The sequence below is a fragment of the Eschrichtius robustus genome, chromosome 6 (genome assembly GCF_028021215.1).
Source record: "Eschrichtius robustus isolate mEscRob2 chromosome 6, mEscRob2.pri, whole genome shotgun sequence".
Classification (NCBI taxonomy): domain Eukaryota; kingdom Metazoa; phylum Chordata; class Mammalia; order Artiodactyla; family Eschrichtiidae; genus Eschrichtius; species Eschrichtius robustus.
In genome coordinates this window covers 79020856-79048712 of record NC_090829.1, presented here as the reverse complement: position 1 = coordinate 79048712, position 27857 = coordinate 79020856, and the positions used below count along the sequence as shown (strand labels likewise).

Below are 27857 nucleotides of genomic sequence, written 5' to 3'. Positions count from 1 at the left end.
TTGAAAGGATTAAATGAGATATTGCCTAAATGTCCATAGCTCAGTACCACTTAGTAAGGATACTACTAAGTTTCATTATTACTGGTCTTTGCCTCTCTCGTGGGACATCTGTGAGAATATAATTGCCATTGATTATTTCAGAAATGCCTGCAGGCTTTTGCTACCTTCCTCACAAATCACTCTTTCACCAAGGTTCTTCCCTAGAAAGACCAGCACTGGGGCTCTCATAAGGTGCCTGTTTCTTTGTACACACTATGCAGATGATCGGTTTTAAAGCAAGTTCACAGCAGAACTTGCATTTCCAAATGAGAGTTGTATCCTTCAAAGTGCGTGAGAGATTAAAATTCTTATTCCTCTAATATCCCTCTACTCTGGGAACTTCCCTCACAACCTACTACATATCCCTTTATCTCAACAGAAGCAAAACAGAAAAAGGATTTTAGTCGAATAGAGAAATAGATTTTTGTGGGTAGCCTGTAGGTTGGTTCTGAGGCAGTTCATGAATATTTCTGAGCAACAGCCAGCATAACTTTACAAAGTGACAACACAGAAGGAATACTATCATTAGGGTATATTAATTACAAGATGATATTTTAAAGTCACATCTTAAAGGGGAAAAAAAGGTCTATATTTGGAGGCGTAAAAAGCCTGCATCCCTCTTTGTGCCCCTTTCCATCGGCACCTTGCCTGTTCACAGAGTCCTAAAGTTTTGACCCGTATTTGGGATATCAGGGTTTTTGGGGGGTTTTGTTTTGTTTTGTTTTTGTTTCCCTAAATCACTTTAACGATACTTTCCGGAGGGGTTGGGGGTGGGTCTCAGGCCCTTGCACACTGACTTGCAGCACCCAGAAGTGGCACAAGTGTCCTGTCAGGCCCACGGTTCTAATTTGGGGTATGGAAATTGTTGCTAAGTAAAGCAAGGCAGCTATGACAGGAAGTAAAGCCTCAGCCGGTGGAAGCCTGTGCTGGAGTTCTAGCTCCACTACTCACAAGGCGCTTAATTATTTGGAGCTTCGTCTCCTCACCCGTGAAACGGGGGGACCCGGCCCGACTGGCCTCAGCGGACTGTGAAGCATCGCGCCCGTAGTCCCTCCCCAGCTCTTGGCACTCACGGGTCCCTTCAGGCTCTGCAAGAGGGGTCTCACCACGCCCAGAGGGCCAGCGGGGCAAAACAGAGATGAGGGACCCTCCGCGGCGGCAGGGGACGTGGCCTGTGTCAGCCTGGCTGAAGGGTCCTTTCTGCCCACGCCCGACCCTCAGCGGGAAGCCCCAGGCTCACCGAGCGCCTCTGCACACTCCCTTTTTTCCTGCCATTCTTGCCTGGGGTGACATCCAGCGAGCGGTAGCTGGGTGGCTTCTCCTCAGGCCAGTTTGGGGAGCGCGAGCGGCGGCGGCGGCGGGGCCCCCAGTTCCGGGGCTGCCTCTCCTTCTCCTCCTCCTCCTCGGAGCTCCAGGAACTGAGGCCGGAGGGCAGCGGAGGGGAGTAGCTGCGGTGCCGGCGCCTCTGGTGGCCCCGGGCGCTGCCCCGGGGGCTGGGCCCGCGGGGTCTCTCTGGGTAGCGGCTCCGGAGAGGGGGGCGGTTGGCCGGCCAGCGGGCCTCGCTGGACGAGGGGCCGTCGCTGAGGCTGTCCCTGTCTGACCAGGGCGTGGGTGACCCGCGCTGCCTGGAGCCGCGGTGCCTTCCGCTCCGCAGTCGGCCCAGCTCCCTCTGCTCCAACGCCCAGCGCTGAGGCTCCGGGTCCCGGTGCTCCTGCTGGAAATCAGAGTAGCGGTGTTGCCTCCTCCCCTCCCTCAGATCCCAGGGTCCGGGGGGAGGCGGGGGGAGCCACTGCTGGCGGGAGGAGTTGCTGGTCCTCCGCAAAGACGGCAGGTCTCTGACCAGCGGGGGCAGGTGGATGATTCTGCGTTCCACGACCTCAGAGCCCAGGGAGGACAGCATGCTGCGGGGATGGCCAGATCTGCCTTGGAGGTCAGCCGGCAGGGGCTGGGCTGGGTTGAGGTTCCGCAGCTCTTTCTCCAAATACTCTAGGACGCCGTTGGTGATGGGAGGGTGAGCGGTGGTCTGGGTCACTGGCACCTCTGGGAGGCTGGATCGCAGGGACAAATCTGAGTGAAAATAAGGAAAAGAACATGCAGAACTGCTGGTCCAAAACACGCTCCTCAGAATCAGGGCACCAAAGTGCCACCTTATTAGCTTGCATCTACCCCCTCCCATCCTCAGTCGTAAAGATGCCCACCATATTGGTCATGAAGGCCCCAATGCAGCCCATGCTCCTACCCTTGCCCTTTACCCTCTCCCACCCCAAATCTCTGGCAAGGTTTACCTCGCTGCAGCAGTGGGTTCATTGGATAAGATGAAAACTGGGAGCTCCTGTCCGCCCCCCAGTACAGGGGTTTTTCGATCATCTGAGGGCCTAGGGCCTGAGCCTGCTTCATGTAGCGGTGGTGGGCCAGGGCTGCAGGGGGAAAAGGAGAAATGCAGACCCTCAGCCAGGGCAAGGCCCACACCTCCCACTTCACTTCTCTCCACCTAGCAGCCTTGCCAAGAGGCCACTTTCTCTCTTCAAAGTTTATTGTGACCTCTCTCGCATGGGAGTAAGAGTTAAGGGAAGTAGTGAATCAACTATTCCTTTGGCAAGGAGCTGGGAATAAATTCCCTAGCCAACACTGCAACTCCTGCACACTAGGAAATATATCTTAAAACTTGACTTCCTAGTCTTGAAAACATTTCATTGTTCTGCCCATTTCCAAGGTCACCTAAAATGTATAGGTAGATACATAGGTATTAGCAGGCAATGAAATTTCAGGCCATAGGCCAAATATAGAAGGTACAGATGCAAAGGGCTTAGAGGAGGCGTTAGTCAGGGGCTGCTTGGGAGGACTGCCTGCTCAGAGTGGAAAAAGAGAAGGACGCAGATGCTGAGGTCAATGGGCAGAATTACTGGTAAAGGGAGAGGGACTGAAGAACGTTTCTAGCTGGTAATGCCAGCCCTGGGTGGGAGAAAACCAGGGGGAAGAAGGCAGAGAATGCAAAAAAGATGAAGTGGATCCTTTCTACTCTTCTCCTCACTTTATTAAGTATTGGGGTTTTCCCTAAGTAGGGGGAATCTCTAATGGGTGGGGTAGAGGCAGAGAAGGGAGAAGGGAAATACCATTTCCTTTCAGGGCAAAGAAAATAATAGAAAAAAGCAGCACAAGGGATCCATAGAAATGTTTCTCCAGTCCCTTAGGTGCAGCTGGTCTGAAGCACACAACCCACAGCAAGTACAAATTAAAAACAAACGCATCTAGTTGTTTTTGTTCATGAATTTCTATTTTGAGGTAATTGTGACCAAGGGCACATGTCTCCCAAGCTCCCTGTCTATCCATGCATGTAGGAAATGTACTTGTGTGCTTAAGTGCAGGAAGTGCCTGCCAGCCTGGCACTCTCACCTCCTCCTGGGTTCCTCAAGCCCTGTGGCCACCCCTAAAGCAGCAGGGCTCTGCCAGAGGCTTCCTCTTACCACAGTAGGAAGAGGTAGAAGACGGGCATTCTGGACCCAGCTGCATAGGTTGGGGGATTTGCTGAGGCCAGCAGCTAAAGGGCCATCTGGAAGGCTACCCAATGGCTCTAGTATGAAACCAACTTCCAGCACAATAGGAAGTGGTTTCAGCCAAGCCCCCAAAAATGTTTGGAGCCCCAGCCCTGATGGTGAGTCACAGCCCATCATGGAGGAAATCAGATGCAAACTTAGAGCAGCTCACCCAGCTGCCACATCTTCATGCCAAAGGACAGCACTTCAGACCCTCTGAAGATAGGTTCACTTGCTCAGCACTTTCCTCTCCCTCTTGCTAACAGGTGCCTCCCCCAGCTCCCTATACGTGGCATCTTCAGCACACACAATGCCCTCCTTAATATGCGCCAGTCACTTTACATGAGCTAACTAATCCTCAGAGAAATCTCTTAATATGAGAATCAGATGAGGAAGTTAGGCTTACAGAGGTTACCTTCCCAGCCCAATGTCCCGCAGCTGATGACTGGCAGAGGCAGCATGTGACCCGGTGTCTGTCTGCCACTCAAGCCTGTACTCTTTCTGCCAAACCACAGAGTCCCCAGACTCCTTTATTTATGTGATAAAGCCAAAAAAAACCAACCTAAAAACAAAAAACCCCTTCCTTAGTGGTAGTGCCTCACTTTATTTCTCTCCACTCAGCACCACACCATTCAAAACCCACTTCAGACTAATCTCTGCTTCCAAGGCCTGGGGACATCTGATTCCATTGGGAACAACCCTACCCACCCCCTGCCCCTCTGACTGAATCTTGGTTTCCTCCAGATGGTACCATTCCCCCTTTGGGCCACTTCCTTCTTCAACTCCTCCAATTCAATAGGAGGGAAAAGGAGAGTTGGGCTTAACTCCTTGCTCCCCAAATGACTTTTTAATTAATGGGACCCCCTGCAGAAATGACTCCCTAGAGACCCTCCCAGATCCTCCACGAGCTTTCCTGTCAAATTTTTACATATTCCCAAGATTAACCCACCTGCTCCCTTCTCAGCTGCCACAAACTTTTTCCCAGGGTCCCTCCTTTCCCTGATTCACTGGAACTGATGAGCTGGGAGTGGAAAAACACAGCCTCTGAGCTTCTCCCTTGCCCTCCTGTCCCTGGAAACAGCTCCATGGGGAAGTCTAGACTATCAGGGGTTTCTATTGCTCACCTAATGGGGGAATCAGGCAATAAAATAAGAAACACGGAGAAATTAACAAAGCTTCAAGACTCCTAATAAGTTATCTCTGAACCTCAGTGGTGTAAAGTCTGCCTTGGTCACCTTTAAGGAGCTAGTTAAATATACAGACTCCTGGATCCTGCTCCCAGACTGACCTTCAGTCTAATACAAGGTAAGAAAATCCATGTTTTCAACAAGCTCTCTGACTTTAATGCAGGGAGTCAAACTGGAGTTGACTATTGTGGATTCTCAACAACATTCTGAGAATTATGGTCCTCAGGGATAGGTTTCCTTAAACACAGGTTTTGAGGGTCATGTGGACTTCAACTTGAATCCCAGCATGTATTAGCTGTGTAATTTTGAGTGAGTTTCCAGAGTGTCTGAGCCCAATCTCCTCATCTCTGAGCTGGGGATAATAATACCTACTTCACGAAGTTGTTGACGTTAAATGAGGTAATGCACATGAAATGCCTAATACATGACAGACAGTCAATAGCTCATGGTTCTCACTGTTACAATAAATTGTTAAAATAAGTCGCGTCTTTCACCTTCGATCTCATAGAACACAAAAAAGTACACATTTGGAGACTAAACCACCAAAAGCATATTCATCCTCATTTCTGAGGAAAACCCAGGGCATGTTCTTTAAGATGACCCTTTTGTGGCGGAAATAACACTCAACACCTCCCCTCTGGCAGAGACCTGCAGCCAGCATCCTCTGTGTGCATCACCCATGGTGCCCCTGAGGACCTCCAACTTCTTACTATTCCTTACCACCCCCTCTCTGCTCTTACAGTGTGTTCTTCACCCTCTCTGACCCATGGTCACACATTCCTTTTTTGCGTACATATACTGGCAGTATACACAGTATAGCAACTTGACTGGCAGTCCTTTCACTGACATCCTCAGGAGCACCCTAGAATCTCACGCCCCTTGAACTCTTGCCATTTCAGCTTTAGGGAACCACCAGTCAATGCTTCCTGGGCCCACGCTGGCTGCACAGTCAAGCAACCGACCTCACATAGCCCTTCTCCCAATGTGCGTAGATCTCCTTGACTCATCTAGCGACCCTGCTGCCCTCCTCCAGAGCAGCAGTTTAAACTTCTCATGTCTTCCCCTCCCTATGAACTTTCAGCTAATGACATGTCTTTGTTGAGGAAGAGGAACCAGCCCTGGACATGGAATCAAGAGATCTAGGTCTAGTCCAGGGCTCATCACTAACAAGCTGTGTGTAATGGTGGAAAAGTCTCTCTAGGCCTCACTTCCCTCAGCTGAGGGGATGAAGAGGTGGGTGGCATAGATCAGAGATTCTCTGTGCGGCCTATAGCCCACTGCAGGGTGCACCTAGGGGTTCTGTGGGGAGGAGGGTCAACAAGCAATCTAGGGATGGAAGTTGTCTCTCCAGTTCCCATGGAAAAAAAATAAGGTTCAGTGTCAATAACTTCCATCTTTAAGTTCTACTGTAGGTTGTTTACTAGTACTAAGTGAATTACCAAGGATTACTAAACTTTGGTGTCATTTTCATTTTTCTCCTCTCTGGTGCTCTCTTAACTCTCACTGGAAAGTAGGAGCAGGTTGGAGAGGTGGGCTGTGGTCTCGGAAGCTCAAGAATCACTGGCATCGTTCTCGAAGCTGCCTTTTGCATCTAGAATTTTGATGTGCTGAAATCGAGACAGGCTGGCGTGAGCTCGCCCCCTCAGCTCCTTCCCTTACACTTTAATCATCTTCCAGGTGTTAACAACTTCCCCTCTCTCTTCAGAGGGCAGGTTTCCTTTTCCTTTTCTCTCTAAAGGTGATCCTTTCACTGTAAGCCTGATGTCTCTCCCACTGGCTCCATCCCTTCTCAGTCATCGCCTCACTTCACAACGCTTCCCTTCACTCTCTTTCTATTGGCCTTGGTTCTCTGTCTACAAATATGCTTAGGGTTACCTTATTCTAAAAAAAAATCAACGATCACATACACCCTCTTCCCCACCCAAGTTGTTTCCTTGACAACTCCTGCCCCCTCCATGTAATCTCCTCTTATCACCGAATTTCTCAGGACAGACTCCCCAGGTGACTCACTTTGAAAGTGATCTCATCTGCTCAAGTTCAGGGATCTTTATTTGTGGCCCACATTTCTTTATTTTACCAGTTCTTCTAAATGACCTCTAACACTTAGGAGAAACCACTTTCTCCCAGAACCTGTTTATCAGCTTACTGACAGTGGATACATTTATCGCTTGGGCTGACTGGGTCCCTAGCCCTGACGGTTTTGAGTACCCCACAGACCTAGGGATTCCAAGAAAGTATCTTGGGAGAGTTTCTCTCCTCTCAGTCTGCATATTACTGCTCCAGTGGCAGTGACTTCTACGTGGCATGTCTCCCAGAGGCCTCTGAAAGGTAGGGAGCGCCATGGCCCAATATTGAGTTCTCTGCTATTTTTCTTCTCTTGAAGGAGTTCATTGGTATCTCAGCCAATCCCATAGTGATCTACACAGATAGGTCGTGGCAGCCTCTCTCATGGGAAATTCAGGCGCTCATAAATCAGATGAGCACGAATGCAACGCTGCACTGCTTCTGCTACTTACCAGCTGTGTGACTCCTCTGACCTTCAGTCTCCTCATTGTTAAATAATGATGATACCTGCCTTCTAGGGTTGTGAGGATTCAAAAGGGAAATATATGCAAAGGGCCCACACACACCAGACATCCAATAAAAGTTAGTTCTCTTTTCCTGTAAGACAGCAACCTCAGAACATAGGCCTGAAACTAGACTCAGACCATTGACCTTCTTGACCTTGTAGATTAGGTTTTGTTTCTGTCTTAAGAGCCAATTTCTTGCTTTTTTCTTTTGAAAGTTTTCCTTTCAAATGGACCAAAATGATAAGAGTGGTTATATCTGGGTGCTTAGATTAGTCCTTTCATTTTCCTACATTTCAAATTTTCTACAATGTAATACTTTACTTATATCATCAGGAAAAGGAAATCTTACTTTGAAAACACAAAAACTCCTTCCATTTAAAGCTGTTGATTCCATCTCTTTAGTAAGGAAAGATCTTTGTAGAATAATTCTTTTTCTTTTGCCTTCACCAAATTTTTTACGGCATATCACAATTCTGTTTTAAAAGGTCAAACTTAAGCCCAAAGAAAGATCACATTAGAGCAAGATCTTCTTCTGCCCCCTCTTTCCTTTGTCTAAAAATGAGGCTCTCAAAGTGTGGCCCCCAGACTGGCAGCATTGCATCACCTGTGAACTTTTGAGAAATATAAATTCTCAGGGCCACCCAAGACCGATTAAATCAGAAACTCTGGAGATGGAGGCCTCCAGGAGATTCTTAAGTTTGAGAACCCCTGCTCCAACACCTCTCTCTTCTCATCTGTTCTTCTCAAGTCATCTTTGAGAAGTGGCCTTCTCTCTCACGGCTCCATGCAAATCACTCCCTCCAGCCACCTCGTGTCCAAGCAAGGTCAGTGCTGGGAGCACATACTGCAGCACAGGCACATCAGGGCCGCTGACATGTAGGCAGAGACAGCTAAACGCGGCCTTAGGCAGGCTAGGAGGTGAACAGGCAGAAGTCCTCCCACTTTGCTCCATAGCTTCCCTGAGCATAATTCCCTGGGCTGCGGCCAAAGACCTCTGAGCCTCTGACGGGAGAAGGGCATGGAGGAGAACCTGGAAGAACCCAAGGTTTTGACCTGGGCATAGGAAATTGATCTGCCTGGGGCACTAGGCTCCCGCACCACCCCACCCCACTGCTCGTCCGTCCCCTCTCACCTTCCTCGGGGCAGCAGCAGCGGGTGGGACAGCAGGGGCAGCGGAGGTAGCAGCAGCAGTACTGAGGACAGCACTGGCACCAGCACACTCCAATCAGCAGGAGCAGGAGGAGGGCTCCCAGGATGATGAAGATCACTGTCAGCCAGTCTGCAGGAGAGAAGCGGAGCAGCGACTGAACTAAACATGCAGGTGCGTGCTTCAGGTTGTAACATTGTAGAGGTCTGATCAACACAGCTCTTGACCTATAGGGTAAGGCTGAGCAATATAGAGGCAAAAAAAAAAAAAATGTTTATCTTTGTTAAGGGAACTTCAGAGGCTGGCTACTGACAACAATAACCTAGGCTTGCTTGTTTCTGTTTTTCTTTTTTTTCTGTATGTAAAAGTGTCACAGTGAGGTGGCCGAACAGAAAGCTCCAGGAGCACTTACGCAGGACAATGAGCTTCACTTCCTTATCTGGGTCTCCTGACGTGTCCCCCGGAGCCTCAATGGTGCAGTAATACACTCCATGGTCCCACCACATCACTTCATTAATCACAAGATCTGCTCCTGCAACAGGGGAGGTGAAGGTGCCAGTCGTTAAAGGAGAGGGATCTGATCTATGGTAGCTTCAAGTCCCCAGCATTGTACTTCCACATCCCAAGAGGGCCTCTCATAGTTCAGAGAAAGGCCTCAATTCCTTCCTTTGAGACTCTCTTCTTTCTCCAAACAATATAAAGGTGGCAGAACTTACCATTCATTGAGCCCTACTAGGTACCTTGAAAGGACTTTGGATACATCACCTCATTTACTTTCCAAAACAACTCTAAGTGGGTGAGGTAGAGATAACCGGCTATCTCCCAATGTCTATTCTCCCCTTCTCTCACGATCATAGAAGTTCTGGTCATGTACATGGCCATCCAGAATAAAATCACTATTTCCCACCCTCATTTACAGATGGACACGGACATGTGACTCAGTTCTGGTGGACACAATATAAGCAGAAGTGTCACATGATGGCTCCCAGGAACTTTTTATTTTTTTATTAAATTTATTTATTTATTTATTTTTGGGTGTGTTGGGTCTTCGTTTCTGTGTGAGGGCTTTCTCCAGTTCCGGCGAGCGGGGGCCACTCTTCATCGCGGTGCGCGGGCCTCTCACTGTCGCGGCCTCTTCCATTGCGGAGCACAGGCTCCAGACGCGCAGGCTCAGTAGTCGTGGCTCACGGGCCCAGCCGCTGCACGGCATGTGGGATCTTCCCAGACCAGGGCTCGAACCCGTGTCCCCTGCATTGGCAGGCAGATTCTTAACCACTGCGCCACCAGGGAAGCCCCCAGGAACTTTTAAAAAAACAGTTTAGGAACTTCTTCGCCCCTTTCTTCTTCAACTCTGTTATCTGGAAAGCAAATGTGATGGCTGCCATCTTGGACCATGAGGAAGGAGATGACATTCTTGGTGAGCTGGGAGGAACTTGGGTCCCTGAGGACATAATGGAACAGACCCACCACACTAGTTCTGGTCTGTCTACCTCCAAATTTATACATGAGAGGAAATAAACTTCTTTATTGTTTAAGTCACTACTATTTTGGGCTTTTGCTTACTTGCAATCAAACTTAATCCTGATACAGTGGGTAGGATTATTAGCTGCATTTCAGATGAGGAAACTAAGACTAGAGGAAGCTAGAACAGAGAGAGGTAACAGAGGTAGGTTCAAACTCATGTCTCTGCCCGAAAGCTGGTGCCCTTAACCACCAAGCTCTACTGTCCTCTCCTAACTGGGTGGATAACTCCACAGCCTGGATTCCTCACAAGCTGGAAACACATACTTCTGAATCTTGAAAGGACAGGTGAGATGAACTTGAATAATAAGTAAGGATGAAATGCCAATATTTTAAGGGTAAATGTTACTCAAGAAAAGAATTTCAGTTTTCATGAGCACCAAGCATCTACCCCATTAAGATAGGTGAATGTTATGTTCACACTTACTAAATGCAACAAATGTTCACTAAAGACCTTTTGTGGGTCCAGCACTATATCAGACTCTGTGGAAGGTCAAACAAGACCTATCTCTGTCCTCAAAGGGCTTAAGATCCAGTCAAAGGCATCAGGGCAGCTCCCACGTCCCTGCTACTTCAGCCACAATAAGTACCAGAGGACACCTTCAAATTCTTAAAGACCTTAGTTATAGACTTGCTCCTGCTCAGTTGGCAGTCCTAGCTGCAATTCTTTATTATCTCTTTGTCAAGAAATATTTACTGAGGAAATGAAACAAACATGCAAGGTCACGCACCACTGGAGCTAACTTCGACTTCTGTTTCCTTCTCTTTCTACGTCAATCCCTATGGTTTTTTCCTACCCCATGATTTTCCAAACCCGCTGCCTTTCCCAGAAACAAGCTTGCCCCAGACTTGGAAGAATGGTGAAAGTGCTTAGGAGGAAATTCCCCCTCCAAGGTTAATGTGTATTATAAATCCGCCCCAATTTTATTAGAGACATAAGGATTATTTCAGGGATGTTAGAGTAATGAGGACATTCAGATATGTTAATATTTTAAATGATCCAAGAACTGATTTGACAGGGTCTTCTCAAATGATGCAAACACAGGCATAAAAGTATCGGAAAACAAGGGCTCCAAGAAGTCACAACAAGCCTGGGGTTAAAAATTAAAACCAAGGGGAAATACCACTTTCCCATGGGAGTAAGAAGGAGGCAGAGTTTGACCCAAACGTGGTTGGGAGGGGAAGTAGTAGACAGTGCTGCTCAAAACTAGAAAAAAAGACAGAAAATCAGGGACTATCCCCTATGGGCACTTTCATCCTTCAAAAACTGTAAAGGAGACTTTAAACTTTGGGGTCAGATCGGAGCTAATTCTGTGGGCTCTGGAGAAAGCAGAGTCACCCTGAACCTCTGAGGATGCACCTAGAAACTGGAAAAGGACAGATGTTCCCTAAGGCTGAGCATTCAAGGGTTGACTTGGGAAGGTCCGTGGTTGAATGTAAATGGATCAGACTTATGTATTATAGCCAAAGTATTATATACAAAGGTGGAAGCAATTTTTAAACTGGCTTGATCTACCTAAACAGTCATAGAATATTCACTGATTTCCTCACATTGTTGCTATGAGTACCCTGAGTGGCCTTCTAGGTGTATTCTCCCACTTTTTTTTTTTTTTCACTTTTAACCAGCCAATATTTATTTAACACTGCACATAAAGCTCATTGAAATACGCTCTGAATTCTGTGCCAATAATCCATTGCAGCAGTCCTGGATTACAAGACAGGAATGTGGGGCGCTGACCCATCCATTCAAAAGTGTGTTGCGTGATCATAATTGAAGTTTACTGCACACTTAATGTTTGCTAAGTGCTTTATACGTATTATCTCACTTAATCCTGACAACTCTCCATGAGATACATGCTACGGCAAGTCCCATCTTACAGAAATTGAGGCTAAAAAAAATGGAAGGGACTTGCCCAAGTTCACACACCCTGTAAGTGCAGAACGGGGACCTACACCTGAGTCTGACTCCAGAGCCGGGGCTGACCACTGCTCCCTGTACTCCCACAAAGAATGCATATGCTTCAGACATAGCTCTCAGATATCACATTTGACACTCACTTCGGTGTGGGGAGACAGAGGCCATTATGCCCATCTTTCAGATGTGGCAACAGAGGCCAGAGAAAAGAATGGATCTGCTGCTGGTCACTAAGCAAGGGAGTGGAAGCATGGGGGCACCCACCCTGTCTTTTGATTCTAAGCACAATGCTCTTTCCTCTACCAATGGAGGGCGAGGGTCTATGGTGGCCATCTACTTGGAAACCCCTATTTCCTTAGATTTGGGCAACAGAAGTGGCCAGAGGGGAACTCAGGGGCCTGGGGTTCGAGCAGGCCCTGAGAGCAATTTGTAGAAGGAATCAAGGGAGGCTGAGCCACATGTTAGACCTGCATCTTGGAAAAGCAAAGGAAATCACCCACTCCCTGACCTTTAGCCAAAGCTGTAGGATGTCTTCTTGCCTGAGACCAACTTCCAGGGTAATGACTTCAGATGGTATAGCACATTCTGTGTATTTCACACTTTCCTCAAAAAATGAAAGTGACCAAGTAGACCGTCAGGCAGCAGAAAAAAAGGGAAATCCCCACAATGACTCAGACCTCCTCTGGGCCTGGTCTACACACCTCTCCACCCCCAGTTCCCTGCTGCCTCCACACTCACGGTTCTGGATGGTGATCTTGCGCTGCCGGTAATCCACCCCCAGCACGGGCTCGTTCTGCCCCCGCCTCTGGGCCACGATGCGAACCTCCCGCTGGCTGTCATTGCAGTCATTGGATGGGTCCTGGCCCAGGGATAAAGCCGCCTGGTATGCTGGGGAAAGAGTACACACCTAAGTCACACAGCAGTGGGGAATTCCCATGAAGAAAGGTGCCCTTAGTGCTTTCTGGAGCAATGAATGTTCTCAATTTTTCCTGAGCCTATGCATCCCCTGGGAATCTTCTTAAACATGAAGATTCTGATTCTGGAGTGGGGATCTGAGATTCTGCATTTCTAATGAGCTCCCAGGTGGCACCAATGACCCACACTTTTGAGCAGAAAGACTGCAGACCCCTCTAATGGGCCATCATTTCCAAATCCTGACTGCATCCCCATCTCCCATCCCAGTTTCCCTTGCCTCATTTTCAAAGTCACCCCAGAATCTGCTCCCATATGGTTCATCCACCTGCCCTTACAATAAAAGTTTTGAGAGCTGTTAAATCTGCTGGTGATAAATGCCTACTAGTCGGTCCCTCCTACCTTCCCACTTAATGCAGGCATTTTAAGAGTAACCCCCAGGAAACAATGCCTCAATTTAGAGAGGGGTGTCTTGGGGACAATGTCAGGCTCCGTGGGTGGCTCAGACAGTTAGGTTTTGGAGTTCATATTGTAAGATACTAGGGCTAAAAAAGGTAAAGCTGATGTCTCCCCCTGCTCTTCCTCATCTCGGGAACCTCAGTTCCTTCCTGTGAACAGGGTATCTAGTTCTATTCTCCAAATTTCTAACGGTTAATTGTCCCAGGCTGGTGGTGGGGATCAGCATTCCTTTGTTTCTTGAGAGAGGCAGAGGTGGGCAGCTAGGGAAGAGCTTTGGTTCCAGACAGCAGGACTGATGTGAGTAGGGCAGCTGTTACTGAGAGGTAGGACTTGGCTAAGCGTGGGGAGAGCTGCACAGCACTCCGGGATGTCCAGCAACGAACAGGCTGCCTGTGGCCAGGGAGCGCTCCAGCACTGAGAGTGTTTAGTCCACAGAGGACTGACCGTCCACCAGGAAGGCTGGCTCTAGAAGGGAGTGTGGCAGTGGGCGGGAGGCTCACAGGTGACCACTCCTCATGCATCACGGGGGGCGGGTAGGAGTCTTGTCTGCATTCGGAGGAGGTGGGGGTGATGAGAGGCAGACCTACATCCTCATCTTAGCGCATGGGTGGGCAACCAGGAATGAACTAGGAGTCACGACTTGCTCTGCCTTTTACTTAATGTCTAAGCTGCCTTAATTTATTTTAGAACAAGGCGGGACATAAATTTTAAAATAAATAAATATTATGTGACCCTGAATAAGTATTTCATCTACCTGGCCTCCGTTTATCTATAAAACGAAGGGACAGTATTAAGTGATCTTTCTGGCTTCTTCTCACTATAAGGATTTGTGATCCTAAATAATTCCTACACCCTAATGGCGGTACTTCACAGAAGGGCTCCGGGAGAGCAGGGGGTAGGGAGGAGGGCACTCACATGCAGAGTAGTAATCAAAGATGGGGTCCTTGCAGAAGGACTTGAAGCGCCAGGTCACCACCACATCCTGGAGCTGGGCAGAGGTGGTGTAGTCACATTTGAGAACGACGGAGGCAAACAGGGTGACGTAGCGCTCCGTGTGCTGGACTGTCACCAGCAAGGACACACACCCTGCGGCCAAGAGCGGGAGACAATGCTGAAGGCAGACCTTAGGTAGGTCTCTAAGGGGTGACCTACTTCTATTCATGGGGCAATAAAAGCATTGCACGCAAGCAAACACACCGCCTGACTGGCTGGGAACAGCTCACAAGCTGCCTGTGTTCTTACTTAGCCAGGGCAGGGTTGGGACGGAAACTGCACAGACACCCTGGAGGAGACGGAGGAGAAAAAGAGCAAAAACCATGACTCTCAAGTCGCTCCCAGTCCACAGGGAGCGATAACACATCCAACAATGATAAAGAAACGATATTAAAAGGAGGCCATGTATGTACTGGAGTGACTCTGCTAATATATATAATTTTTCATGTCGCTTCTCTTCTTAAAATGTTTTCCCTTTTCCCTAAGGATAAAGTTCAACCTCTGTACCCTGGCCTAGGAGGCCAGTCACGTCTGCCTTCAGCCTTTCTCTGGGGCCTCATCTCCCTTCGTGCCCACCCCCACTCGGGGCTTCAGCCACTCCGGACTTGCCTCAGTCCTCCAAGCGCTAGGACTGCTGTCTTCCCCAGATCCTCCCACATGTACGTCTCTTGGCTGGAGCACTCTTCCACATCACCAGCTGCCACTCCACTCCCTTCCCCAGGCTAAGTACCACTTATTTCTTAGGTCTTCAGCTGCACCCTTACCTCCTCAAGAAGCCTCCTCTGACTGCAAGTCTGGGAGAGGGGCCTTCCTCTGTTTTCCCAGAGTGCCTCATCCTACCCCCAGGCAGAGCATTTCACACTTCTGGGGATGGCCTGTCTACTGTAGGCTCTGAGAAGGCCGACTGGGTTTGCCTCTGACTCATTGTTCAAACACAAGAGCCTCATACTGTGCCTGTCACCTCCTTGGCACCCAACAAATGTTTGTTGAATAAATGATGGAATGGATGACCAGTGAAAATTGGCAGTTCAACTGGTTGACATAAGCATAAAGAAAATAAAACAAAAATGATCAGACTGTGACAAATTTTATCACGAAAGACTTGAAGGAACTAACAATTTTTCTTTTTACTTTTTAAAAACTTTCTCCCCTTACCCTCCAAATCTACAGATATACTGAAAGCTCCAAGTCTGTGCTGACGAGGAACCAGGTGGCACAGAAATGTCAGGTGGGACTTTGACATGGTCAGAAGTCCACATGTAACCAGCATCTTCAAATGTTCCTATGTCAATATGGATTCTAGGCCAAGTTATAGGGGCTTTCTCATAGGAGGTTTAGTGTAGAGCAGTAGTATTCAAACTTGAGCATATACCACCAGGAGGACTCGTGACAGCCCAGATCACTGTCAGCAGGAGTTTCTAATTCAGTAGGACTTGGGTGGGATCCAAGAACTTATATTTCTAACAAATTTCCAGGAGATGCTGATACTACTTTGATGGGTACCATACTTTGAGAACCACTGGTGTAGACTAGCTAAAGTAAACCCAGGCTTTGGACTCAGATACAACTGGGTTCAAATCAAACTGTACTACTCACTTGGACATTGGGCAAGTTATTTACTCTCTCTGAGCTTGTGTTTCCTCAGCTATGAATGGAGATTATAACAGTACTAACCTAATCAGGTCCTTGCAAGAATGCAATGAGATAACCCACTCCTGGCACTTGGCATGGTACCTGGCAAGGTGCTGGCATATATGCTGCCATGTTAGTGACACTGTATGAGTCTTTTTCCTTTTTTCCCTAATTATGAGGACCAAGGAGAAAGGGGTTCAAGCTGGGAGTCCCTCCAATAGAGTTCTCAGGTAGAGCTACCTTCATTTTGACTGTTACTCCCATAAACAAAATAAATACAGTCACCCCCGTTATAGAGCAGCTGGGTGGGCCTGGCTCAATGGCCAGAGACACATGGTTCTGGGTCCTGCCTCGCCTTCTGGACACAACCCTCATAAGACAGCCACCAGCAGCCACTTTTCTCATGTCCACAGAGAGGTAGCAGAATGTTGCTTGGGACAGGCTCTGGTCCCCAGAAATGACCTGAGCCATCTCCAGGGCTGAGCTGTAATGAGGATGTGCCAGTGACAGCCATGCTAGAGAGAGGGTCTGCAGCAGTGTGGGGGAGACCTGTGGGTGGGAAGCATCACAGAAGGAAGAGATTTAAGCTAGACCCTAAAACCCAAGTAGGATTAAGATAATACGTGAAAAATAGGGAGAAGGCAGAGAGACTCACTGTGTCAGGATGGAAGAAAGGAGTGAGCAAAGGCCCTTATCAGGAAGGGGCAGTTCCTTGGAGAACCTGGAGGGAACCAACCCAGCTGGTGCCTCTGGCTTTATAGACAGAGGATAAATAAGGCGAGCTGGTGGTGGGGAGTAGGAAGTGGGGAGATGGGGTGGAGTGTAAATTGCACTCCAGAGTCTATTTCCAGTTAATGGATAATCACTGAAGGCTTTCCTGAAGAAGAGTAATAAGGTGAAAGTGATGTTTTTAGGAAGATGGATGACTTCCTTATTTAGTTGTGAATGGAAAAAGAACATCATTTTGAAAATAAGCCTTGAGGAGTTTGGGGGAAATAGCTGCTGTCTCTATTAGCTGTAGGATTCCTGGAAATCAGTCCAATCAGAATGGAAGAGCTAATGACTAGTATCTCCAGCCTAATGAGGATTATTTCATAATCTGATTTTTTATTTTTGCTTCTCCACCTTCACCACCTCTTTGTTTTTTTCCAGAACTGACCTGAAGTAGACCTTGGAGCTTTTACCCAACACAGCTTTAACTGAATACCAGAAGCAGCTACAGGTAAGATTTGACAATGAATAGGATGGCACTGTCAACACTAGCTTATTTTGTTCAGTAACATGCATGGATTGGAATAGAGAGAAAAACATTGATTTGTGGTGTAAACAAAATCTTAGGTTCACAAAGCACTTTCAAATATTTTCTTTTATTCCCTAAATATGAGCCCTGGGAGGAAACAAGTTGTGCCGGTGCATACACAGCAAATCTAGGATTGGATAAGGCAAGTGGCTTGTCTGTGGCCATTCATTTTCTAAGGGGGTTGGAGCCAAGATTCTGCCCCTGAGCAGTCTCTTGCCACTCTACCTGGCTATTCTTTAAATAAAGGAAGATGTTTGGTATTCAATAGCTTGCAAATAATCAGAGCATGGGGCCAGGCTACAAGAGCAATAATTAATATACAATGGGCAGCAGTTAACTCTAATACCGTGATTAATAAACTACATATTCTTTATTTTGCTGAATGGTAATTCAATACAAATGACAGTTTATTCAAAGGACTCCAGTCAACATTATTTGTATAGAGGTGGAATATCTGCAGGGGGGTAGTGCAGGTTTGCTGGGAGTCAGAGAGGGTATTTGGTTGGAGCCAGAAGTTGCTCTGGGGTAGCTTTGAAGATGGCTGAATCTGACACCCTGAGGCAGAAGAATGGGGACAAGGGTGATCACCTTCATTACCAAATGCTCACTCGGCTTCTTTTCCATGAATGCTCTTGTTATGGACAAACTACACGTGGGGTGACTTGACTCACCTTTACCAACGTCAGCACTGGCTTTGTTGCCTGGTATTTCTCTTTTATCCTCTCTTTAATTTCATGCCTTAGGTGAATTTCAAGCGTTGAAATACAGCAGGTTCCCACATATCTGACCATAATGAGCTCACTCACACTCCCTCCAGGGGTCTGTTGGCCCTACAGCATCCTGAACAGCTCCCAGACCTTCACCCCTCGCCCACCCTCACATGGAGAGTGGGGGAGAGTCTCAGGGCAAAAAGTACCGAGCAACCAGCAAACCCTTCTCACTTCTTCTCAGCTGTTGCTCTGGATTTCAGCATCTACTGTGTACCAGGTGATATATATACATTGTCTCTAATTCTCACAAAATTCCCTAGGGTGGGGTCAGCCCTGCTCATATCTGTGGGCAAAAGTTCAGAGACTATAATAAACCAGGCCCTCTCAGCCTCAGGATTTGAACTCGGGTCTTGCTCACACCAAATCCAATCTTTCCCAAGAAGGCAAGCCTGACTTTCCAAGTAGAAGTCAGGCACTGGACTCTCAAAAAGCAGGAGGAATTTCCAGATTGGGAGGAAGAGAGAGGAAGTAGCAAGACAGACCATTTCAAAGGCAGAAACCTCCTATCTTTTCCTTTAGCCTCTAATTTCTCTGTAAAACTAACCACACTGGGCACGCACACTACTAAGCAGGTAAAGTTTTCAAGAAGAGACTAAGGGCAGCAGAATCTGGGCTGAAAATATGAAGAGATTCAAAAAGATAAGTGTTCTGTTTATATGTGTCCTGGTTGCATCCTTACTCTTTTAAACCCGGTACTACAGGTTTTCAAATTCTTAAATTTTCTTTCTCTTCTTAAATTCCCTTCATCCTGTGGCATCTCCTTCTCCCCAGTTCATCACCATCTAATTGTCTAGTTGTGTCTATAATTTTCTCCTGAAAACGTTAATTCTGGAGACTGATTTTCTGAGTTCAAATTCTGCCTCCACTCCCCTGCTAGCTAAAAGACCTGACAAGTTATTTCCAAACTACAGTTGTTTCTATATATGCAAAATTGGGATGATGATAATATGTGCCTGATAGGGTAATAGTGAGGGTTACATGAGATAAATATGTCCAGCATTTAGCAAAGAACCTGGCACATAATAGACACTCAATAAACAGTAGCTATTATTTATATCATTTGTTCTTACCTTGCCCACTTCAAGAGGTAGAGATCAATTGAGAACAGCATGTAAAAGCATTTTGAAAGAATTAAAATGATTCAAATGTAAGCTATCATTACTGCCTTCTCTTTGCAAAATGAGTTAGTGCATTAAAAGCTTTTAAAGCTGCGTCTTACCTGGCAAACCCATTCACAGTTAGTCTCTGTGAAAGAGGAAGGGAGATCTGTAAGGGTGGAAAGGTAACTTCAGATGAGATAGCAGAGCTCATGGGAAGGAGGGAAGGAGAAGGGGATTCTCTGTTTCCCGCCATGAGGTACTTTCCAAGACTACGCTGCTGCGCAGAGTGGGGACTACCATCCTGCGTTGAAGTGGAAGGTAAATATACCAATGAAAAAAAAGAGTGTCTTTACAATTAAATGCCATGTGTTCCCAAATAGATGCAGATCTTTACACATTTATTTATTCAGCCTGTCTTCCCTGTGTAGTATCAGAGTGGGCAAGATGTTTTATAGTTTCTAGAACATATTATCCATACAGTATAGGGATACAGGTACAAAAGTTTTTTTTCCTTTTAAGCTAAGAATCATTTTCAGGGGACTGGATGGCATTTCCCCTCCTTTCCACATGAAGGGTCTTGCTTGGAAGGGAGTGGCAGGCAGGGAGGAGAGCAAGGTCTTTCCCAGCAAGGGGCAGTGGCCTGATGGTGCCTCCGATGGAAGGTCTTGATTCCTGTTTTTCAGGCACCCAGGCACCTCTGCTCCACTAATCAGGTTAACAAAAAGTACACAGGTTTAATCCTATCAGAGTTTATGTCAGGGCAAGCTATCTCCCCAAGTATATTTACCATCAGTATTTGTTACATTTCCTCAGGTAACAGTGCAAACAGGAGAGGAATCAAGGGGAAGAGGGCCTGGCAATGCATGGGCAAGAAGTAAGGGACGGAGAGAGCAAGGAGAGGAGAAAAGGGGAGAAAGAAGCAGGTTGGGGCGGGGGAGGAATTATGTCTACGCATTGCACGTTTAACAAAGGACTGGGGGTGCTTCTCGACAGTTGTTAGGCTTGGGGTGGCAGAAGCCTATGTCTACCGTGGGGAGGAAACTGGTAACTACTGAGCACTTCAGTGTTGGTCAGCATGGTATTGGGGGCTTCATTATGCAGTATGTAGTTTAACCTTGGCAAACCCCCATGAGATCAGCCTTATTTTTCTCTCAATTTCATAGATGAGGAAAATCCTCAGGGAGATTAAGTAACTGGTTTGAAGCCACACAGCTAGTAAATAGCAAAACTAGATATAAGCGTATACCTCTAAAATCCCGAATCCTACAGTTTCCATTGTACCACCTGCCTTCTGGATAAGTTTCCTAATGGTGGAGGTTTAACCCTTTAAGAGACATTCACAAATTTATTTTAACCATTTTGTAGAGAAACCCCTTTCTTCCTTTTTTATTTATAAGATAAATAATAAGAAACTTCAAACAATAGAGAAGGGTATAAAGTAAAAAGTTCATCCTTGCTCACTATGAACTCTACTCTCCAGAGGCATCATAATTTGGTGTCTACCCTCCACATCTTTTCCTACACGGTTTTTTTAAAAAAATTAATCATATTATGTACATTGACCTGCAACTTTGTTTTTTCTTCAAACTAATGAGATATCATTATATTCTATCTCAGTATATATAGATCTAATTTTTTTAGTGGCTGCATGAAAATTCACTACATGGATGAACCATAATTTACCCATTTTTCTAATGATGGGCATTTAGGTTGTTTCTAATATTTCACTATTACAAACAATGCTGAAATAATTTGTTGAAATGAATACCTTTATATTATATAAAGTATCTCTTCACATGCATGCTTTTATTCTAGTAGGATGTATTTCTCAAAGAGAGATTGCTGGGTCAAAGGGGATAAGGCTTTTATATTTTAATAGACAATTCAGGAAAGAAATTTATATTCCCATCAACAGTGTGTGACACTCCCATGTTTCACCACAACCTTTCCAACAGGGGAAATATCAATCTTTAAAAATTTTCTGATAAACTACTAGGTGAAAAAAATAGCCCCTCAGGTGGTTTGAATTTGATATCCTTTGGTTATTAGGGGTAGAGGACAACAAGACCTGGTTGAGAGGCAGATGCTCGGGGTTTCCCAAAGTCAGACGCTCAGTGTCTGTGACTCAGTGACTCATCTGTGTCCCCACATGCTAATCTCAGAGCACATGCAAATTTAAGTCTCACCAGAATGACAAATTTCTGTGTGCCCTGGGCCTTCAGAGGTCACTCATTCACTCATTTATTGAATACCTACTATGAGCCAGGTCCTGTTCCAGATGATGGGGGTAAAGTAGCTAATGAGAGAGACAAGGTCCCTGTACTATTGGAACTTATACTCTTGGGGAAAGTCAACAATATATAAGTAAACGGATAAACAAGGTACCTCTGGTCATGGCTAAGCTTTATAGGATTGCTTAGAAACTGCTAGAGCTTTGAATAACAAATCCTACTACTGTACAATAAGAGCCAAGAGGACACACGGGTCCAAATCCTCCTCACAGCTCTTCTTGGTTGTTTCAGAATCTAAATCAGGCACCAAATCTAAATCCTATTCCTTCTGTACAAACTTGGGCTTCTTCCCTATTTCCCATCTCAGTGAATGGACAAGACTGAAAACTAGGAATCATCCTTGACATCTCTTTCTTCCTCACTCCATATCAAATCTATTATCAAATTGGGTTTATTTGTCTCCTAAGTATTTCTGGAATCTCTGTCTCTCCATCGTCACCATCACCCTAGCACAAGCTACCATCACTTCCAGCCTGGATACTGCTTCAGCTTAACTGGTACCTGCACATACTCTGGTTTTCCTCCATGTGGATTCCACACCCATCTCCCAACTCTTTCTCCTTAAATATCTCCAAAAGCTGTCCATTGTTCTTAGGATAAATACAAAGCCTTCTACCATGACCCATGAGGCCATGCATATCTGGTCCTACCTATCCCCGGCCTCCTTTCCACCACACGTCCGGTGGCTTCCTCCTCTCAGTCACACTGATATTCTTGCCACCTCTCATTCTCACTGAGCTCCTATCCAGCAGCCTTGCACATACTATTCATTTGTTTGGGATGATCACCCCTCAGCTCTCAGTGTAAGCATCATTTCTCCAGGAAGGGCCTCCTGAATGAGCAAAATCCATCTATTATATGCTCTTGTGGTGCCTTGTATCTCTTTCTCATGGTCCCTATCATAGTTGTATTTCTACATTTGCTTGTATTTCCTTTGGACCATAAGCACCATGGGGACCAAAGCCGTGTCTGCTTTTGTTTGAGAGTACGTCTGGCACATGGTGTGCATTAAACCTTTGCTGAATAAACAAACAAATTCATACAAGACAGGCTAAGCTGCTTGGAACAAATTTTAAGTGCTCTGAAAGTACAGAAAACAAATGGTTAAAGTCAACCATTTGTAATATGGCCAGACAAAAAGCAAGGAAGAAGGGTGTATGCTGGGGGGAGAGGGGGTACAAGAGCATGCTCATAGCAGTGGAGACAAGGCTGCCCATGTTAGTGAGGCCATAATGAGTGAGCCTTGAATTCCAAAGAGCTTTAATCCACTCATATAAACTATGGGGATCCAGTAGAGGTTCTTGGAGGACTCAAGTGAAGGTGGGAAAGATTAATCCAGGTAGGTTAACCCATCATCTGGGTGGAGGATGGTTGGAACTAGGCAGAGAGGTAGCAGCCTAGAGGCAAGGAGATGGTTAAGATGCTGGGATTAAGCAGTAGCACATGGTGATTAACTGGGTTTGGGAAATGAAGAAAGTGTAGAATGCTTTCCTCTGACCCCACCTTACCCTAAGATTTGTAGATTGGAAGATCCAGAAACGAGGACTGGAGAAAGACAAGACATGATCAGAGTCTTCCTAACTCTTAAAACACACAATTTTATTTCTCCCCTAAGGACTTCAAATAATGAAATAAAGTATTAGGCTGAGAGAAACTTAGGCAGACAGTACAGTAATTACCCAGCATCTCATCCCACTGCATTGTTGTTGAGGCAAGAGGTTTAATGATTAACATCTGGTTACACATCCAGGAGGTAGTCAATTTCTATTTCTACCAGGATTCAATTAGACAAAACAAACCTGCTCCATGGTATGAAATAGGTGAAAGAGCAATGGACTGAGTGAGGATGCCAGGGTTCCCGTCGTCCCAGCTCTCAAACCAACTCCACTGTGTCAACTTGAGACGCCTGACTTCCCGGGACACAGATTTCCTCATCTGTAAAACTGGCTGGGAGGGGAAGACAAGGACTGGGAGTGATTTCTACTTGTGTTCGCAGAGCACTGGGGTTCTGGGAGGTACTTCAGGGAGCCTCATGGCAGGGGGGTGGGGGGCAAGGGAGGAGTCAAGTGGACAGTCCCCCATCCATCACCTGAGAAGCTCTACTTTTTACTATCTACTGTATCAGGGACCAAGATGTCATTAGGTCTTCAGTATGATCCCAACCTTCACCCCCACCACCAAGGGAAAGCTCCTGGTCTAGATGCTCTCTAAGAATCTTGTCCCTTAGATGTCAGCTGTCTGATTTCCCAAAGAATAATATAAGTTGATAGCTACGTGTATGTATAAGTTAATACCCCTCTAAGATCTTTTTAAATATTCACAAAAGCACAAACAACACACAACCTTTTAGAATTTGGCAGTGGGGGGGCGGGGGGCAGAATCTAAACTTTTCATTCCAGGAATAAACTTTGAGGTTGGATGAAGGTAACCAGAGCTATTAGCCAATAATGCAAAGGGCTATAGGAACTTACTTTAGCCTTAACTTAAGGCTCTGTATTAAGAAGCAAATCTCACTTGTGTGATAAAAACTTCTTTCTTTTTAAGGAAAAACAGTTTGGAGAATTACACACTCACAAAACCCTCTGACAACCCATCTCTCCACAGCTCCAAACATAAAGACTGTGGTAACTTCACAGGACTTCCTGACCTCAGAGGCCCCAAGCCACACCAACTAGCCAGTACCCACATCTGACATAATCTCTCTACTGACCCACACTTCGCAACTGCAGAAACTTGGATGCTAATCAGAGAGCTGGGTTGACTTTTCTTTAGAAACAGAAGAGAACAAGGCGACAGAGCAAAATGAATACGTTCTAATGCAGGGTTTTCCAAAGTTCATACCTCAGTTTGCAGTGGGTCTTGAGAAAATCAACTTACTGGATTTTTCTATTTAATACTGTTAATTTGGGGATTACTTTCTATGAATTTAAATGTTATTAAAGTAATATTTAATGTTAATTTGTTATTCTTTTATCAACATAGTAACTGGTTTTGTGTGTGTGTGTGTGTGTATACCTTTTGTTCCTATTTTATAAATCTCATATATGTGTGTATAAGTCACAATGTAAACTGTATTTCTTCCTGGACTTAGGATTTTTCCGTGTTCAGCATTCTTTGCTTCTAAAATGTGTCACGCAGGTAGGCTTCCACTTAACGAATGCCAGGCAAATACAGCAGTCTGTATTATTTGACCACCTCAGTATCCTGGCTACTCACACTGCATGGTTGGTTCATGAACACCTGGAGCTCCACTTTCTGAAGTCTTTGTCCATTTAGCAATTTGCTTACTTTGAGAATATACCCTTTAGCCACCAGAAAACTACTAGAGCTAATCAAAGAATTTGGTAAAGTTGCAGGATACAAAATTAATGCACAGAAATCTCTTGCATTCCTATACACTAACAACAAAAGATCAGAAAGAGAAATTAAGGAAACAATCCCATTCACCATTGCAACAAAAAGAATAAAATACCTAGGAATAAACCTACCTAAGGAGACAAAAGACCTGTATGTAGAAAACTATAAGACATTGATGAAAGAAATCAAAGATGACACAAACAGAAGGAGAGATATACCATGTTCTTGGATTGGAAGAACCAATAGTGTGAAAATGACTATACTGCCCAAAGCAATCTACAGATTCAATGCAATCCCTATCAAATTACCAGTGGCATTTTTTACAGAACTGGAACAAAAAATCTTAAAATTTGTATGGAGACACAAAAGACCCTGAATAGCCAAAGCATACTTCAGGGAAAAAAATGGAGCTGGAGGAATCAGACTCTCTGACTTCAGACTATACTACAAAGCTACAGTAATCAAGACAATATGGTACTGGCACAAAAACAGAAACATAGATCAATGGAACAGGATTGAAAGCCCAGAGATAAACCCACGCACCTATGGTCAACTAATCTATGACAAAGGAGGCAAGGATATACAATGGAGAAAAGACAGTCTCTTCAATAAGTGGTGCTGGGAAAACTGGACAGCTATATGTAAAAGAATGAAATTAGAACACTCCCTAATGCCATACACAAAAATACACTCAAAATGGATTAAAGACCTAAATGTAAGACCAGACACTATAAAACTCTTAGAGGAAAACATAGGCGGAACACTCTTTGACATAAATCACAGCAAGATCTTTTTTGACCCACCTCCTAGAGTAATGGAAATAAAAACAAAAATAAACAAATGGGACCTAATGAAACTTAAAAGCTTTTGCACAGCAAAGGAAACTATAAACAAGATGAAAAGACAACCCTCAGAGTGGGAGAAAATATTTGCAAACGAATCCATGGACAAAGGATTAATCTCCAAAATATATAAACAGTTCATGCAGCTCAATATTAGAATAACAAACAACCCAATCCAAAAATGTGCAGAAGACCTAAGTAGACATTTCTCCAAAGAAGACATATAGATGGCCAAGAGGCACATGAAAAGATGCTCAACATCACTAATTATTAGAGAAATGCAAACCAAAACTACAATGAGGTATCACCTCACACCGGTTAGAATGGGCATCATCAGAAAATCTACAAACAACAAATGCTGGAGAGGGTGTGGAGAAAAGGGAACCCTCTTGCACTGTTGGTGGGAATATAAATTGATACAGCCACTATGGAGTACAGTATGGAGGTTCCTTAAAAAACTAAAAATAGAATTACCATATGACCCAGCAATCCCACTACTGGGCATATACCCAGAGAAAACGATGATTCAGAAAGACACATGTACCCCAATGTTCATTGCAGCACTATTTACAGTAGCCAGGTCATGGGAGCAACCTAAATGCCCATCGACAGACGAATGGATAAAGAAGATGTGGCACATATATACAATGGAATATTACTCAGCATAAAAAGGAACGAAATTGGGTCATTTGTAGAGACGCGGATGGACCTAGAGACTGTCGTACAGAGTGAAGTTAAGTCAGAAAGAGAAAAACAAATATCATGCATTAACACATATATGTAGAATCTAGAAAAATGGTATAGATGAACCGGTTTGCAAGGCAGAAATAGAGACACAGATGTAGAGAACAAACGTATGGACACCGAAGGGGGAAAGAGGGATGAATTGGGAGATTGGGATTGACATATATACACCAATATGTATAAAATAGATAACTAATAAGAACCTGCTGTATAAAAATAAAATAAAATTCCAAAAAAAAAAGAATATACCCTTTGGTTATAATCATTGTGTGTGAAAAATGTTGAGTGTTCAATATTCTTTGTAAAAATAGAACAGCTTTTAAAACATCATGCTGGTGATTTAAGGATTGGGTTTTATACCCTAATGGGATTTTTGTCTGTAAGTCTTCTTTTATTATTCTTTTGACCTAGATGACTGCTGGCTACAAAGTCCTAATTCTGAGGATGGGGTGCCCAGGGGCAGAAGTGGGAATTAAGAATTACAATTAGGAATTGTAAGAGTGGTGTTTCCGCCTCCATCACTTTGGCTTTAGAGACCAAGAAGTGCCTAAAGAGCAGGAGGAGAAGCCCAGAGGCTCCTGGCTTCTTCCTCAGCTGCACCTGTTTCGGAAGGGCCTAGGCTAATAAAAGAAGAAAACAACAGGTTCCCACAGGCAGAAACTCGATTCAGTCCCCGCAACTCCTGGCGCCCGTGCCAAGAGCCACCTGAGCGCGGCCCAGGCCTCCGCTGTCCTGCCTGTGGCCAGCTCTGCAAGGCCAGGCAACAATGGCTTCCTCTCCCCTTGGGCCCCGGTTGGGACCCATTTTCCCACGGCTCACCTGCTGGGAGCCAGGTGAAGAGCAGCAGCCAAGGTGCGGGCAGCTCGGGGCCCATGCCGGCCCTCTCCGGTCCCTTTCAGCTCAGGGGCTCCAGGGACACTGTGTCTGTCTTCATCAGCGGCCGGTTCAGGGCGCACCGCTTCTCCAAAGAATCCCCCCGCTTTCCGCTCACTGCGCGCAGCGCGGCGGGAGGACCGGTCCAGCTCCGCGGGCAGGTACCGCCCGCCTCCAGTCCACCTGGGAGCTCCCCGCGGCTCCGCCTCCCGCTCCGCGCGCCGCCGTTTCCTGCTCCGCCCCGGCCCTGGCCCGCGGCCACCTTTCCTACCTGCCACCGCCCCCAGGCAGGCTGCCAGGTGATTCTCCTCGCCGAAACACCATCTCGTGCCACTCTTGCCTCTCACCTATAAGAGCCTGTTACCATTTTCCCCAGAAGTTCTTCGGAAATCTTACCCCTAGCAAATTTCTCCCTCACTCTTCGTAGAATTATGTGGATATAACTTTCTAGGGAGTATTTCCTGCCGTATGTTTCCATTCACTCATACGTGCTTGGAAAACATTTTTTTTCCCCACTAAAAACACACTAATAGAAAGTTTATGTGTAATGATTGTTCAGGTTTTCTATAAATAAAGATGGTGGGGTGTGAACTAGAGAAATAGACCTAATTTTCCAAGTTATAAAAGAAAAGGGTGCTCATTATAGAAAAGTTAGAAAAAATATAAATTAAT

At 45.8% G+C, this 27857-nt stretch overlaps 1 protein-coding gene across 1 annotated transcript in view; it reads right to left on the bottom strand.

The window, feature by feature from the left end:
* Positions 1 to 27186, bottom strand: part of ILDR1 (immunoglobulin like domain containing receptor 1) — a 39655-nt gene extending 12469 nt beyond the window's left edge. Inside the window, exons 1-7 of the mRNA XM_068545512.1 lie at positions 27132 to 27186; positions 14199 to 14369; positions 12651 to 12800; positions 8889 to 9008; positions 8462 to 8608; positions 2325 to 2456; positions 1280 to 2106 (exon numbers count right to left, since the gene is read on the bottom strand). Of these exons, the coding sequence (XP_068401613.1) occupies positions 1280 to 2106; positions 2325 to 2456; positions 8462 to 8608; positions 8889 to 9008; positions 12651 to 12800; positions 14199 to 14369; positions 27132 to 27186 (1602 nt within the window). The remainder of the gene's footprint in view (positions 1 to 1279; positions 2107 to 2324; positions 2457 to 8461; positions 8609 to 8888; positions 9009 to 12650; positions 12801 to 14198; positions 14370 to 27131) is intronic.
* Between the last annotated feature and the right edge of the window lie 671 nt (positions 27187 to 27857).